The sequence below is a fragment of the Artibeus jamaicensis genome, unplaced genomic scaffold (genome assembly GCF_021234435.1).
Source record: "Artibeus jamaicensis isolate MK-2021 breed Jamaican fruit bat unplaced genomic scaffold, CSHL_Jam_final contig_471, whole genome shotgun sequence".
NCBI lineage: Eukaryota > Metazoa > Chordata > Mammalia > Chiroptera > Phyllostomidae > Artibeus > Artibeus jamaicensis.
Window position 1 is genome coordinate 3,624,841 of NW_026521850.1, and position 15,145 is coordinate 3,639,985.

At 64.1% G+C, this 15,145-nt stretch overlaps 1 protein-coding gene across 7 annotated transcripts in view; it reads left to right on the forward strand.

Annotated features, from left to right (window-relative positions):
* Positions 1 to 14,896, forward strand: part of RAPGEF1 (Rap guanine nucleotide exchange factor 1) — a 110,243-nt gene extending 95,347 nt beyond the window's left edge. For all 7 annotated transcript variants that reach the window (XM_053667632.1, XM_037158517.2, XM_037158518.2 and 4 more), the window contains 12 exons: positions 1,367 to 1,478; positions 2,198 to 2,273; positions 4,789 to 4,873; positions 6,382 to 6,474; positions 7,211 to 7,396; positions 8,004 to 8,088; positions 8,255 to 8,349; positions 9,612 to 9,690; positions 9,798 to 9,899; positions 11,039 to 11,136; positions 12,269 to 12,397; positions 12,906 to 14,896. In XM_053667632.1, the coding sequence (XP_053523607.1) occupies positions 1,367 to 1,478; positions 2,198 to 2,273; positions 4,789 to 4,873; positions 6,382 to 6,474; positions 7,211 to 7,396; positions 8,004 to 8,088; positions 8,255 to 8,349; positions 9,612 to 9,690; positions 9,798 to 9,899; positions 11,039 to 11,136; positions 12,269 to 12,397; positions 12,906 to 13,056 (1,291 nt within the window). In that variant the 3' untranslated portion in view covers positions 13,057 to 14,896. The remainder of the gene's footprint in view (positions 1 to 1,366; positions 1,479 to 2,197; positions 2,274 to 4,788; positions 4,874 to 6,381; positions 6,475 to 7,210; positions 7,397 to 8,003; positions 8,089 to 8,254; positions 8,350 to 9,611; positions 9,691 to 9,797; positions 9,900 to 11,038; positions 11,137 to 12,268; positions 12,398 to 12,905) is intronic.
* Positions 14,897 to 15,145: the final 249 nt, after the last annotated feature.

Genomic DNA, 15,145 nt, shown 5'->3' on the forward strand with positions numbered 1-15,145 from the left:
TGATATTCCTTAGCCATTTGAAAGTAACTCACAGGTGTGACACTTGATTCCGGAACACTCTGGCAAAGCTTGAAACCCTCCCCGATCACAGTGCCAGTCCCCCACCTAAGGAAATGCACGACACACCTTCCCATTCAGCAAGGCACCTCACCCTCCCCTCAGTCTCCCTGAAACGCACAGCTTGCCTTCTTGGAACCAAGATCGATGAGGAATCATAATTGCATTAGTTGTACGTCTGCTCCTCCTGGGCAACACTTTTCAGCGTCAGTCAGACCTGACCAGGTGCAGCGGTGAGGTGGTAGGTGGTGGTAGGTCTCCCCACTCACGGACTGTGCTGTGCGGGGCCTGCCGGGCAGCAGGCCACACGCCGCTCGTGTCAGCTTCACCTTTGTGAGACGTTTCCAAACGTTTCACACGGCAGGGGGTGCGAAGGCAGGTTACCGTTGTGAGCACCAAAAACACGGAGTTTGCTCTCCCGTGATTATGTGTTAATTGCTGTGTTTTCGTGTGTGTGTTCCATACGAACAACCCTGATCTTACTTTGCCCTGCCCTGTGTCCACACCCTCCCTCCCTCTCCCGGCCATGGTCGAGGTGCCCCATGTGTTCGGCAAGGGGGACAGGTGTTCTCGTTTTGCACCCAGTGGCAGAGCGTGCGTGGGCACGTGACGGCGGCCCAGGGCTCTGCCTGCAGCTCACTGGGTCTGAGAGTCCCAGCGGCCTCGTGAAGCCGCAGGGGCCAAGCCTCGGGACTGGTTAGGGACTTCCTGGGAGGCTGTCCTCTTTCCGCACGAGCCAACCACAGACAGCAGTGATGAGATGCGAGACACGGGGTCCCTCCCAGGACGACACAGAGCTCTGCTCTGGCCCATCGTGTTGGCCCAAACTTTCATGTCCTAGGGTCACAGGTGTGACCTGTGACCACGAGGGCAGCCAGTGCCTGACAGGATCCACCGTAAGAACCCTAAATAAATGGGGAATGTGGAAGAAAACGGGGGAAGTCAGGTGCCTGCGGACCCAGTGCCCGTGTCCCCCAGATGTCACCCAGCCCCTCCCCTGCTCCCTCTGCATGGCCACTTGCTGCTCCTCTCCCCGAAGAACATGGTGGCCCTGACTATAGTGGCAGAGACCTTATGGGTCAGCAGGGAGGTCCTGTGGTCACACGGGCTCAGCAGCAGAGTGGGGAAACCCAGCTGGTGTCCCAGCCCCGCCCCAGCCCCTGTCCCCCAGGTGGGCTGCAGGTGGTCACTGTGATCAGAGAGGCTTGTTTGGGGGCGGGGTTCTGACCCTCAGCCCTGTGACCAGGGCTGCACTGCCGCAGCCCCTGGGCCTGCTGGGCACCTGCAGCACAGACCGTGTGTCCCCCAGGGCCCCGAGGTCACCAGAGACTCCAGAGCCGGCGCAGTCGGAGGAGGAAGTGGACGAGCTGTCTCTCATCGACCACAGTGAAATCATGGCCAGGCTGACACTCAAGCAGGAGGTGAGCTCCTCGCAGGCCCTGGTCAGGAGAGTCTGGCCGGTGACAAGGGGGAGGGGTTTCGGCCTGAGTCAAACGGAAAGGCCCAGTGAGGCACTGGCCCTCTGGGCAGCCGCCTGGGCTTGGGCTCCGCGCCTGGGCCACCACGGGCGCCGGAAGATCCTGGGCCCCGTTCCCCGAGCCCCAGCCGATGGTTTGTGAGGATGAGACCCACGTAAGGCACTCAGCACAGGGCCTGCGTGTGGTGAGCCCTCGTCAGCGCTAGACATCATGAAGTTGCTGCTGACAGAGTGACCCACAGCAGTCACGGCCAGGGGGTGCAGGCTGCTTCCATCCCGCGCCTTGTCCGGGGGCCTCGTGGGTAAAGCGCAGCACCCAGACCTGTTCAACAGAGGGGCTAACCTGGAGGGGCTTTGCGTCCCCCTCTTCCGGGCCACCCTGGAAACAGGAGTGGCTTAGTCCAGTGGCAGCAGGGAAAGGTCCAAGAGTGTCACCTCCCCTGGCCCGGCGTGTCTCTGAGCTGAGCACCCTGGTGCCCGTGGTGCCCGGGCAGCTCCCAGGGCCTCCGTCTGCCAAATGGGTTCCGCTCTGGGCCTGCCAGCCAGGCACCGGGCTGGGGGCGGCTAGATGGCCAGGGTGGGCAGAGGGAACGGGACCTGGGATCTCCAGCACAGCACCTCTGTGGTCTCAGCTCCGCCGTCTCATGGCCATTGTCCTTGCAGGGTGACGACGGGCCCGATGTCCGAGGGGGGTCTGGAGACATCCTGCTGGTCCACGCCACCGAGACAGACCGGAAAGGTACGGCCGTGGCTGTTTGGGGGCCTTGGTCTGGGCCCAGGGTCCTACTGCAGCCGCCCACTGCCTGGCCCTCCGCTGCCCTGTCCTGCCCTGTCCTGTCCTCCCCGCCGGTCCTGAGCCAGTTGGGACGGCAGAGCTGCTGGGTCACCACAGTTGGGGACCTAGGAAGCTGCACTGAAAGCCAGACCTCTGCTTCCTGACCCTCCTGGAGGGTGTCCCTTTTCAGTGTGGGGTGGTGACAACACGTTGAGGGCCAGTGTGGAGGGTGCAGAGCTCAGCTCCTCGCAGGCGCCCCAGAGACGGCACCTGGAGTGATGCGTTCAGTGGTAGCACCGACTTGCGGTGGCGTTGTCCCTCCCCGGTGCTCACGTGACATCGCATCATCCCACACCACTAGGCAGGGTTCTGGTCCTGTTCTGCCCAGGAGCCCAGAGCTTGACCGCGGGGCCCTGCCTTCCCAGGGTCTCCGGCCCTCAGTGTGCTCATCTGAGGGCGGAGGAGTGGGGACCTCCTGTCTGGGGACTCTGTGCTTGCAGGAGAGCTGTCCTTCCGAGTTGTGTGCCGCCAGGGAGAGGAGGCGGGGCCACAGAAGGTGCCCCGACCGTGGTCAGTTGGGAGGGGCTGCAGTGCCCCCCCACAGCCAGCCGCTCGCTCCCACACTGGCTTTGCTCCCACCCTTTCTGAACTACCACGAGGTGCTAACATCAGGTGTGGAAGGAATTAACATACCCCAGTCTTGACCCCATGACCCCCCAGTTTCATTTTTTATAAATGACCAAATCCCTGTTTTTACTGCCAATTTCTCAAAGTGATTCTGAGAACTTTTAAACCATGAACGAAGTACAAGAGTAATATCTGTGTGGCAGAGAAAGACGAAATGGTGCCGCAGACTCAGCACCGCCACTGTCCTGCCTGCCAGGGCTTCTCCCCGGTGTCTCGTGTCCAGGGCGGAGCCCGGCCCTGAGGACTTGGAGCTCGCATGCAGCTGGACCACTCGTAGGCCCGGGCGGCCACGGGACACAATGTGCCGCAGCCTCAGCATCGGCAGAGGTTGGCAGTGCCCAGTGGACGTGCTAGCTGAGTGCGCCGACTCGGGGCATGCTCCCCGAGCGGGTGCCCCCGGAGTGCTCATCCTTGGCCTTGGGAGCAGCCGGTGCTCTGCCTGCTGCGGGGAACCCCCCAGTGGGGCTCCGCAGGGCGGAAGGAAGGGCTGTCACCCTCACCCAGAAGGAAAGGGCTGACGTGGGAGCTGGCTCGGCCCAGAGCAGTGGGCTCTGCTGTCCTGCCACGGGCAGCCGAGAACCTTCCAGTCTGTGCCTGTGGTGCTTGGCAAGGAGGCTGCGCTGCCAGTCGGGCTTCTGCTTGGTTTTATTCACGGGAAGGCTGAGGCCACGAGGAACTGGAGTCGGGCGTACCCGGGACGCAATGTGGAGTCAGGGACCCTGGGCCACACAGTGAGGGCCGAGGGGGCTTCCTGTGGCCCAGGGACTGCACCCGTGGCTTCCTCGGGACCGGGGGCCCGCACTCAGGGACGTGCAGACTTGGGCCCAGTCTTCCCAAAGCGGGCGTTGCTCCCACTGAGCCTATCTCCTCTCCCTTGCCCACCCACTCTGAGCAGAAGCCCAGACTCAACAGTGAGCTGGGTGGGTTGGGGCCCAGAGAGCAGCCTGGGGTGATGCTGTGGAGCCTCCCTCGTGACACCCGCTCCTCCAGCTGCCCACACACACCCAGGTGCAGGATCCGGCCTCTTCCTCTCTCCTTTGTCCCAGGGGTACCCTCAAGGGCTGGGAGCAGAGGCTGGGATCGGCCAAGCTGCACTGCTTAGTCGGAGAAGGGTGTCTGTGGGGTTTTCCCCAGTGAGTTGGGGTGAATGAGAAAAGGTAGGGGAGGGCGGTCCCCGACCAGAAAGGAAGCGGTGCGCACACGAGCTCAGCCTCACGGTGCAGAGACATACTGTGGCGTCAGATCAGGACTTGAACCTTGGCTCCAGCTCAGAGCAACTCTGAAGTTCACAGACCTGGCCAGGTCATGTGTCTCAGGGAGTGACCTGCATCTAGAGCGTTCCACTCCTTTCCTTTAAGGACTATGGCGGGGGGGGGGGTCACAACCACAGATGAGCGGAGTCATCCTGACCCCTGGCTGGAAGGGCCAGGAAGGGGCAGCCGTGGGGGAGCCGCCAGCCCTGGGGCCCCTGCCGGAGGGGCTCCTCCCGCTGGGCCTGCCCTTCCCTGGCCCCGAGCGTCCCCAAGGGCACATCCCAGCAACTCGCCCAGCAGGCCCCTTCACCCCATTATGGGTGTGTCAGTGTGGGTGGTCCCCGAGACCTTCCTTCCCTGGGGCTGCTGTCAGAGGCATCACCTGTGAGTGAGCTGCAGAACCCGCAGGCCAGTTCGCCTGGTTCTCTCTGTGCCCACGGCCGTGAAGGCCTGCGAGTCCCCCGGCCTTAGCTGTCAGTGCTCCGTCGGAGGTGGGGCTCGTCACAGCAGGCGGCGCTCACCGGCTGTCCTTCCTCCAGACCTGGTGCTGTACTGCGAGGCCTTCTTGACCACCTACCGGACCTTCATCACCCCCGAGGAGCTCATCAAGAAGCTGCAGTACCGATATCCTTTCCTGGCTCCGCTGCGACCTCCCGCACTGCAGAAGGGGGGCCTTCTCGCCCGCCCAGCCCTCCTTCAGGGGCCTGGTGGCCGTGGAGGCAGTGGGGGCAGGTGCGGCCCGGTCGTGCTGTGCCCTGGCATTGGGGCCTCAGGCAAGGCTTCCCTCGGACCTCCCATCCCCATCCGTGAGAGGGCTGAGTGAGGAGGAGGCCCGGGACAGCGGTGGGGGCTGCTGCAGTCACCAGTGGTCCTGAGTCATTAGAACCGGCCCCTCAGGGGGAACCGTGGGGGCCCCTGTGGCTTCAAGCGGGGCCCCAGGGCGTTGGGGTGGTGAGTAGGGATGTGCGGGACCCAGGGAATCAAGGCTCAGTGAGCAGCCTCGGGGACGACACGGCCCCTCGTTCTGACGCAGACTTGGCCGTGGACCAAAACTCAAATCCACTGCAGAATCGGCACCTGCCCCTCAGCCCTGTCTGCCTGCGAGTGTGCCTTTTCCAGAAGAGCCCCGGGCCTGGAGGAACCACTTTTGATGCCTCTTTGTCAGGTCCTGTCCTGCCCCAGAGGTGGGCCAGCCCAAGGTCTGCTTCCCCTCGACTACGTCCCCGAGTCACAGCTCGTGAGTGCCACCTGCTGGACAGCTGCTGTTGCTTGGGGCAGGGAGTCTGGGGTTCCAGCTCTCTCCGCCCCCAGGTGCCCTGAGGCTTCCTCCCTGCAGGCCTTCTGGCCCCTCTGCACTGAGGTGGACTCCCTGTCTGTGAGGACTCTAGGGGAACGAACGTCCGTTCTCGGGGCTCACAGGTTGTTGCTCGCAGGCCTGGCTCAGCAGGTGGTTGTAGCGCCTACTTGTTGAGAACTTGCTAGTGTCGGGCCTGCTGCAGAGGGCCAGGCCCCGCTCAGCCGCTTCCAGCCTGTGCGTGGAGGTGTTTCAGCACCGAGACCCTGAGCACAGCTGGTGTGTGAGCCCTCTGTGCTGCAGGCCTCGAGGACTGTGCCCAGCGCGTGGCCCCTTCCTGAGCACGCCCGGGTCCCCAGGGAAGGAAGGAGCAGGAGCAGGGTCTGGAGGGGCAGCCGAGGGGGCAGAAGGCAGAGCTTCAGGAGCTGCCGGCCGAGGCCAGGTGTTCACAGGGCAGCTGCGGGGGAGCAGCAGGCGTGCCTCAGCGGGTCCTCAGGCCCCAGGAACGTGAGTCAGGAGCGCAGGGAGACGTGTCTGGGCCACATACCCACCCAGTTTGTGGTGCCGGTCTCCACTCGAGGCTCAGAAGGCGGCCCTGGGTGGTGCAGGGGGCAGTCGTGGGAGCAGGAGAGGGTGGTGGGCGAGGACACGCTGAGATGGGCGCTGATGGCCACATTGCGGCCCTGCTGCCCTGCCCAGGCCTCTGCTGTCCCCATGCCTGGTCCCCTGGCACATCCCAGCACTCAGGGAGTGGCAGCTGGCGGCAGGTGGACCTTCCAATGACATCTTCCTATCCCTGCCCACATGGGAATGGCTATTTCTTTAACACACACTCCACGTACGAGAAGTTCTCCCCCTTTGCCGATACGTTCAAGAAGCGCGTCAGCAAGAACACGTTCTTCGTTCTGGTGCGGGTGGTGGATGAGCTCTGGTGAGTGCTTCTGCCCGCAGGGCTGCAGGGAGGCCTTGGCCTGTCAGGTCCCTTCTGGGGCACCGGCGCCTGTGCCGAGACTGGGGCGTCCCTGCCTCTCCCGGGCCACCTGCCCGCAGTTCTGCACAGGGCCTGCTCCAGCCTGTTCACACATGGCCTTGGGGGAATGACCCAGCCCAGGCCCACACCCTGGTTTCTTCGTGGGGACTGTGCCCGCCCACTCAGCTCCCCATGCTCCCCTGGGGGCGTTCTCCATTGCCACGTGTCCGGCAGACACACGCCAGGCCGGCCCTTTCCTAGGCTGGCGAAGGCACCCTCCTGGTCCTGCCTCAGCACTTCCCCTCCGTCAGGGAGCCACCTCGGTGGTGCCCTGCTGTGAGACCTCTGTGCGTGGCGGGCCCTGTGCGGAGGGCCGTCCTGGGGCGTCTGGTCTGAGGGGCCAGGGCCCCTTTGAGCCTCCTCACCCACAGAACAGGCGGCTGCTCCGGGCAGGGTTTTGGTGAGATCCTGCCCCAGGCTGGCCCCTGTGCTCGTCCAGGGCCAGCGTGTTGGCTGAGAGGACAGGGTCACTTGTCACCACGGGTCCCCCCAGCAGTCTGAGGACTTTTGCCTGCTCTCTCCCCATGAGAGGTGTCCCACAGGGCTGGTAGGTGTCTGGAGGTGGCTTTGAGACCCCGTGGCAGCCATTCTCTCTTCTGTCCTTGTGTCCTTACCCCCGGTGGCCTCGACTCTGTAGCCTAGTGGAGCTGACAGAAGAGATCTTGAAGCTGCTGATGGAGCTGGTCTTCCGCTTGGTGTGCAGCGGTGAGCTCAGCCTGGCCCGTGTGCTCCGGAAGAACATCCTGGACAAGGTGGACCAGAAGAAGCTACTCAGGTGTGCCAACTCCGACCAGCCCCTTGCAGCCAGGGGAGTGGCAGCCAGGTGAGTCACCATCCATCTGTCCGTCCGCCCGTGCCCTCTCCAGCCCCTGCCTCCTCTGGCTGGAGCTGTGCCCGTAGCCACCACTGCACCCCGTTCTCCCCAGCGCCTCTGCAGTCCACAGCCCCACACCCGGTTCTGCAGGGCCCTGCGCCCGGTGGGCGCCTCTTCTCCGGGGTTCTGTTCTGTGACGAGTCACCTTTTAACCAGGAGGTGGGGTGCCCGGGCATGGGAGCTAACCAGGACAGGAGACAGATGAACGGGCTTGGGGCTGCGGTTGGCTCTTAATTTTCTTCCTGGCACTGCTGCGGCAGCTGTGGAAGCTCGCCCCCCCCAACATGCCTTCCCGAACATTCCCAGGACCCTGTGTGTAGGTTCCAATCTGTTGCCTGCCCCTCTGGCCCAGCCTTTATTCACGTGGCACCCTCTCTGTCCCCCTAGGCTGTCCCTGATCTTGCGAGGGGACCTGCAGCACCCTCCCCAACAGCAGTGGGAGAGGGGGGCTGGCATTATGGTCCCGGGAGGAACATGGGCGGTCCTGACCTGCCGCCAGCCGCTCCCTCCATCTCCCAGCTCCGGGGCTCGCTCAGCTCACGCATCTCTCTTCCAGGCCGGGGACTCTACATGACTTTCACAGCCATGAAATAGCCGAGCAGCTGACCCTGCTAGATGCCGAGCTCTTTTATAAAATAGAGGTACGCCGTGGGGCGGGGCGAGGGGGTGGGGTGGGGCGGGCCCTTCCAGAGCCGCAGCTGGGGCAGCTTGTCCCAGAATGGGGACACCACGACCTTCGCCCCCCCACCCCCTGGGCACAGGACAGCAGGAGGGCTCCAGCCCTACCCAGTCTACTTTCTCTCTCAGATCCCTGAGGTTTTACTTTGGGCAAAAGAGCAGAACGAGGAGAAGAGCCCCAACCTGACCCAGTTCACAGAGCACTTCAACAACATGTCCTACTGGTGAGGAGTCCGTGGCACAGGGCTCTGGTGGCCGGCGGGGGGGGGTGCCCCTTCATCCCTTCCAGCTCCTCCTGAGGCTTAAACTACAGGCAGCAGAGAGCAGAGGGTGTGTCTGGGGCATTGAAAGCCACCCTCCCCACCCCACGCCCGCAGACTGGAGGGCTGGGAGTGGGAGACCAGGAGGGAGGGCCCAGGATGGGGGCGGGGTGAGGTTTGCCCACACCCGCCCTCCCCAGTCGCCTCACTGCCAGGGCAGCGGCCTCAGGACTCAGCCTCACACTGCCTCTGCCCGAAAGAACAGCAAGGAGTAGGATCCATTAATGCTTTTAGGTAGCCTTTAATTCTTAAAGCAAACTGGGGCGCAGCAGCGTGCCAATAACATATGACAGAACTGTGGGCTCTTCGAGATGTGGCCCAAGTTGCCCGCAGCCTCTGGCACCATGGAGGGTGGGTGGCATGTGGCAGCACGCTGTCTGGTATCAGGGCCTGCCCCACCCCACGCACAACCCGCTGCCGCCGCCAGGGAGGCAGCCAGTGTTGTAAAAATGCCCAAGGGCTGCTTGTTGGAGAGCAGTCGGCAGCCCCCAGCTCTCCGGGCTTCCTCCTCACCACGGGAGGCGGCGGCAACCCGTGAGGACACGGTCGTTTGTACTGCTTGGAAGCCTCACAAGGCCCTGCGCCAGGCTTCAGACAAGCGGCTTGCTGGTCACAGAGGGTTCCAGCCCTGGGGAGGGGTCAGCCTGGGAAGGGTGGGGGTCCCTGCAGAGCCACGGTCTTCTGGGTAGATCAGGGCAGGCGCTTGCTAACAGGGCAGAGGCGGTACTTCCCCCCAGTGACCCGCAGTGGCTGCCGTGAAACCACAGGGTGGAGGCCACTGTCCGGCCCTTGAGAGGGTGGGCCTTGGCTTCGGTCCGCTGAGGTGGAGAGGTGGCCTCCCAACCCACAGGCCTGCCCCTCCCCTATGCACGGCCTTTCCGTGCCCGGTGGTGCTCGGGGTCAGCGCTCGTCAGGGATGCCCTGCTAGCACCCAGATGCACCGTCGCTGGTCCCCATGCTGGTGTTCGGGCACAGCCACCAGCTCTCTCTGTGGCCTCTGGCCTCCTCCTGGGGCCCCGTGAGCTCCATGAGCGAACAGACGAGAGCCGCACTTGGTGCTTCCTAAGCCCTGGGCACTCGCTATGAGCTCTGGATGTGTGCTGGCTGGTCACCTCTCCACCGGGACCACCCAGGGACTCAGCCGTCTTCCTCCTTCGGTCATGCAGGGTCCGGTCAATAATCATGTTACAGGAAAAGGCCCAGGACAGGGAACGGCTGCTCCTGAAGTTCATCAAGATCATGAAGGTAACCCTGGTGCCCTCCTGGGCCTGCTCTGGAGGCCTCACCCCCAGGCGGTGGGAGGGCCCGGCCTGCCCACCTCGTTCTCACAGCCGCTGCACCTCTCTCTGCAGCATCTGCGGAAGCTGAACAACTTCAACTCCTACCTGGCCATCCTCTCGGCGCTGGACTCGGCGCCCATCCGCAGGCTGGAGTGGCAGAAGCAGACCTCAGAGGTGAGGGGGGGCAGCCACGCTCGGGTCCTGGCTCCACACCCACCTGCTCTGTGGCCGGGACAGCCCCCCAGCCTGCCTCAGTCTCCGGTCTCCAGTCTCTGTCCCTGGGTCGAGGGGCTTCATGGTTGGTGCTGGGGGTTACATCACAGCGTCCTGCTGCCTGCACCATAGCGCGTACCTCCTAAAAAGTACCTGCCCCTTCCTTCGGCCCATGCCTCCAGAAAGCCTACGGTGGGCTGGGGCTCCATTAGGCATCAGGAGTCCAGGGTGGGTGCTAACAGGACGGGAACGGGCGCCAGGGAGAGGAAGTGCTGGTCAGGCCACGCCCTGAGGAGCCGCCTCAGGGAAGGGAGGGGATTCCCGGCTGCGGGGACAGGGGTGCACAGGCAGCAGAGGTGAGCGGTGGGAGCTGGTGACCAGGAGCAGGACAGTGCTGGGGAGGGCCCGGCCCGCGGGGGGGCCTGGCGAGGGTTGGACCTTCGCTGTCGTGGGGGTGCTTTCCATCGACAAGGGAGGCAGAGCACGGGCTGAGCATGGGCTGGGCCGGCCGCCTCGGGGTCGCCTGGCCAGGTGACGTAGAAGGGCGGTTGTAAAGCGGTGCTATTTGGAGAGGTGGGACACGCGTGCCAGGTGCTCAGGGAAATAGAAGGGGTCCTGAGGAAGCAGGGCTTCTTGGAGGAGGTGACCCGTCCAAGAGGCACCCGACGCGCAAAAGGCAGGATCAGCTGAGTTTCCCAGGCAAGAGCCCCGGGCTGTGAGCCCGGGGGAGCAGTGGGATAAGGTCACCCACCCACCCCAGGTGGACTTGGCCTTGAGAGAGAGCAAAGGGAGGCTCGGCGCCAGGAGTGCCCGGGGTGAGGGTGCGCTTCAGAGGCTCGCTGGGGCTACAGTGCAGACCACGACCAGGAGAGGCCCGGGCCCAGGCCTCGTACACTCGGCGGGTGCGGACGGGGAACAGTGTGGCCTGGTCTCCCTGCGGTGGGGCCGGGCCCAGGCACAGTTCCAGAACAGCGTGGTGTGCGTGGGCACCCTTCGGCACTGGCAGAGGGCGAGTGATGAGTTGGTCGGTGAGAAGTGGCCAGGGCTCGGTGCCCAGCCCTGTCCCAGTGCTCAGGGTCCCCGTGTCTCTCCTGCCCCAGGGCCTGGCGGAGTACTGCACGCTGATTGACAGCTCGTCCTCCTTCCGCGCCTACCGCGCCGCCCTCTCGGAGGTGGAGCCGCCCTGCATCCCGTACCTGTGAGTGGACCCTCCTGCCCGGGTTCGCCCCACGCTCGCTCAGGGCTGCTCCATGGGCCCCTGACAAACCGGCCCTTGGGGGTTCCAACCAAGCCCTCTGGCACCTCTGTTGTAACTTTAAACCACGTAACAAGGAGCAGCACCTTTTACTTCAAAACACAAAAGTGGGGTCCAGTGAAAATGGGTCTGAGTCCCCGTCCTGCCCACGTCTCCCTGACCTGCCAGTCAACACGTCTGGTCAAGCGTGTGGACAGACGAATAGCTTCCTTTCCCCGGCAGGGGCATCACGCCCATTTCCAGCTGTCCTCAGATTTGGGTGCACATGGCAACCACCTGGGGGCCCTGAGTCATCCCGGGAGCCTTGAGAGCACGTGGCGGGAAGACGCTCAGAGAACAGGTCCCCAGGGTGGGCCCTGGGTGGAGCAGGTGGGAGCAGGAAGGAGCGTGTGGCCAGAAAGCGCAGGAAACAAGGGAAATCGAGTTAAACAGGCTTTGCTGCTGGCGGTCTCACCAGAGCGCTCAGTGTGTGAATGGGCGGGGAGACTCAGCCAGCACTGTCCCAGGGCTGGGCCTCTGATGGGACGTCCCCTGGAGACATAGGTGGGACCGCCAATCCCCTCCCTTGCTCCCGGCCTCCCGGCCCCTGCTGAGCACCGTCGCTGTCCCCCGGGGGCTGGGCTGGGGCTGGGCTCCCAGGTGGGGAACTGCCTGTCATGCTCTTTGTTCCGAGGCTCCTGCCCACACCCGTCAACCAGGCGGGCTCTGGCTCCCACCCACTCCGGTTTGGGGCTATATTGTCTTTCCATTCGTTTATGGATTTTAATTAGCAAACCCACAACTCTGCCGGCTTTCACTGCAGCAGCCTGTTCCCTGACAGCCCTCTGCAGGCTGGGACAGTCACTGGGGGCCTATGGGACGGGAGCTGTCTTCCCAGGACCAGAGCCCAGGAGCCAGGACTTCCCGCTGGAGGAAGCCACCACGTCCCAGAGGCGCTGGTGGCTCTGGTAGCTTCACAGTCCTAAGGCCTGGCCGAGTCAGCACTGCCTCATCCTGGCAGCCCCGCCGACTGGCCTGGAAACCAGCCGCCTTCCGAGTCACCTCCAGTGGGTGACTTGCCTTCTCCACTCTGTAGGGGGCTCATCCTGCAGGACCTCACCTTCGTGCACCTAGGCAACCCAGACTACATCGACGGCAAGGTGAACTTCTCCAAGCGGTGGCAGCAGTTCAACATCCTGGACAGCATGCGCTGCTTCCAGCAGGCGTGAGTGCAGCTGCCCCAGGGCTGTGGGCGGAGCTGGGCAGTGAGGGGGCGGGGCCTGCCCCACCCTGGCAACAGCACGTGAGAGAAAGCGTGGCTGCCGGGCTCGGCCCAGTGGGGCCATGGCCTGCCCATGGACGGCAGTCAGCTTGTGGCTGGTCTTCCTGCAAGGAGGTGGGGACAGACCCTGGCCATTGGACCCCAGAGCAGTGGGGGAAGCCCAGATGACAGAGCCCACCAGGGTGGGCCCAAGGAGCTGAGTCTGCAGGGTCCCTTGTAGAGGGGCCCAGGTGCAGGGACGCTGTGTGGGGAGACCTTGGGAGAAGCGAGGAGCACGGCCTCAGGGTCCAGCTTGGGCTCCACATGCTAGTGGCCTCGTCTCCTCACGCTCGCGTTCTGCCCCGTGGCCTGTGGGCGGCAGCAGCCCCTGCCACGCCCGTTTGCTGGGGCGGTAGTGGGTCACCTGCGAGGGGCCCTGGGTTCTCACTGGCCGCCCTCCCCTCCTCACCAGGCACTATGACATCCGGAGAAACGACGACATCATAAACTTCTTCAATGACTTCAGCGACCACCTGGCCGAGGAGGCCCTGTGGGAACTGTCTCTGAAAATCAAACCCAGGAACATAACGAGGAGAAAAACAGACCGGGAAGAGAAGACCTAGGAGAAGGTGCCGTGAGCGAGGAGAACGCTCAGGAGAGGCTCCGAGTGCGGCTCCGAGCCTGGACGGGACTTGGGACCTGGTGGGTGACAGCAGGGTGCGTCCCGGCCGTGGTCTCGGGGCCTGGCAGGGCAGGAGCCCGGGGCCCAGGCAGCTTCCGGCCTCCTCCTCCTGCGCGCCGAGCCAGCAGGCAGGTCTCGTTGCTGATTTGTGACTCGGTGGTTTTCTGGTTTGGTTTCTGCTTTCACGTCTGTCTCCCCCCCCCCCCCCCCGTCCCTGTCCCCCACTCCTCCGCCCCCGGGAGCAGACAAGGAACACCGGCATCTTCACCGCTTCGACTGCAGGGTCCTAGACCTGCTGAAATGACAGACGAGTGCAGGCTCAAGGGCCCTTGTGGGGGGCTGTGCTTCCTGGGACCTTGAATGAGGAGGACATCTCTTAGCTGGGTGGGCAGAGAGGATGGGGGTGCTCCTTCTACTTTCTAGTCCTGCTTTTTAAAACAGAGGGTGGTGAGCTGCTCGCCCGGCCCAGGAGGTACGGCAGGGCCCTTGCAGCCCCGGTGCTCCTGTCCCGGTATAGCCCCCAGGGCCCGCGGCCGTGAGCAGCGGCATCTGCCAGTCCTGCCCCTGCATCTCTCCCGCCCCCGCCGTCGCTGCTGCTGGGAGCTGGGAGGAAGAGGCTGTAGCAGGACAGGACTCGACCATCCAAGAGACCCGTTTCACCTGAGCTGGGCCCGTAACTCGGGTCAGTTCATTCAGAGAGAGTGGGGGCCTTTCTGTCCTGGGGGAGGCCAGTGGGCCCTCCACTGTCACTCGCCATGTGCCTTAAACTCCATCTCCTACCCCCTGCCCCCAGACTCCCTCCTAACTTGCTCCATCCTGGTGGGTGGCAGGGGCTCCTTCCGCTCATGAGACCAGAGGCTTTTCCGTCCTCCTGCTCCCGCCATTCTTGATGCCGAGGTCGACAGTCTGCGGCCAGGGCTGCGGGGTCCCATCCCCAGGGTGCCCTGCATTCAGCCCAGGCAACCGGGCAGTGGGAAGCAACAGCTGCGGGCTGTTTAGACTTTGTTTTTAAAGGAACAGCCAAGTCACTGCGAGTCCTTGGTGGGTCTTGAGCAGCTTGTCTCAAGAAGAAGCTGGCCGGTCTTTTCCCTCCCTCGCCTGCCCTGCACGGGGAGGGGACGTCTAGGAAATGTCGGTCTCAGTCCCTCTGGCGGAGACTGTGCAGGCGTCAGGACGGAGCACGTGGCTTTATTTAAAAAGTGTGTGAGTCGCGTCCCTGTGACCGAGTGCGGGGGCGGGGTCCGTGCCTGCCAGCTGCAGTCCTCCCGGCCTGCCCCAGCCTGGCCTGGGTTCTGGGCCCCAAAGGGCCTCAGCGCTTCCGAGAGCCCGGGTCTCCCGCCGTAGCGCCCAGCCACTCGCGGGCACGTGCGAGTCTGGCCTGTTCTCGGCCGTGAGCAGGTGGGGTGGGGGCTCCACCTCCCCACAGCTCAGAGGTGGCCCTGCCCCCGCCATCCCCGAGCCCTCGGGGGTCTGAGCAGAGGTGCCAGATGCCAGGCGAGCCATGTGGGTGGAGGCGGGGCAGCGTGCTGGCCGCCAGGCTTGGCCGAGAGCTGTCTCTGGGGCAGGTGAGAGACTTGATCGGGACAGTTGGATTCCGTGCGAGGGTGGAGGGGCAGCCAAGGAGAGGGTGGGCTGGCGCTGACTCTGAACTGAACCCCGATTCTGAGAGGCACCCCCATGTTGTTGTAATGTGTGTTCCTGCCTAACCTGACTGACAGTGGCACCTCCCGCAGACATTTCAAGCCTGTAACTTTTGTATGAAAGAATAAATACCAAGGGAAGCCGCTGGGTGTGCACTGTGTGGCCGCCTCTGGGCCGGGGGGCGGGGGGCAGCTCTGGCGGAGGGGGTGCTGGGCCCGGCACCAGCTCCTTGAGAAGGCCTGGGGCCCACCCCCACCCCCAAGGGCCAAGGAGGCCGCGTGCTTGACCAGCAGCCTGGGAGGTTCGGATCCAGGTCTGTCTGTGGGTGGTGCCAGGCCAGGCTTGTGGGTTCAGGGTGCAGTGGCCCTTGGGTGCGCCCCGCACTGGGA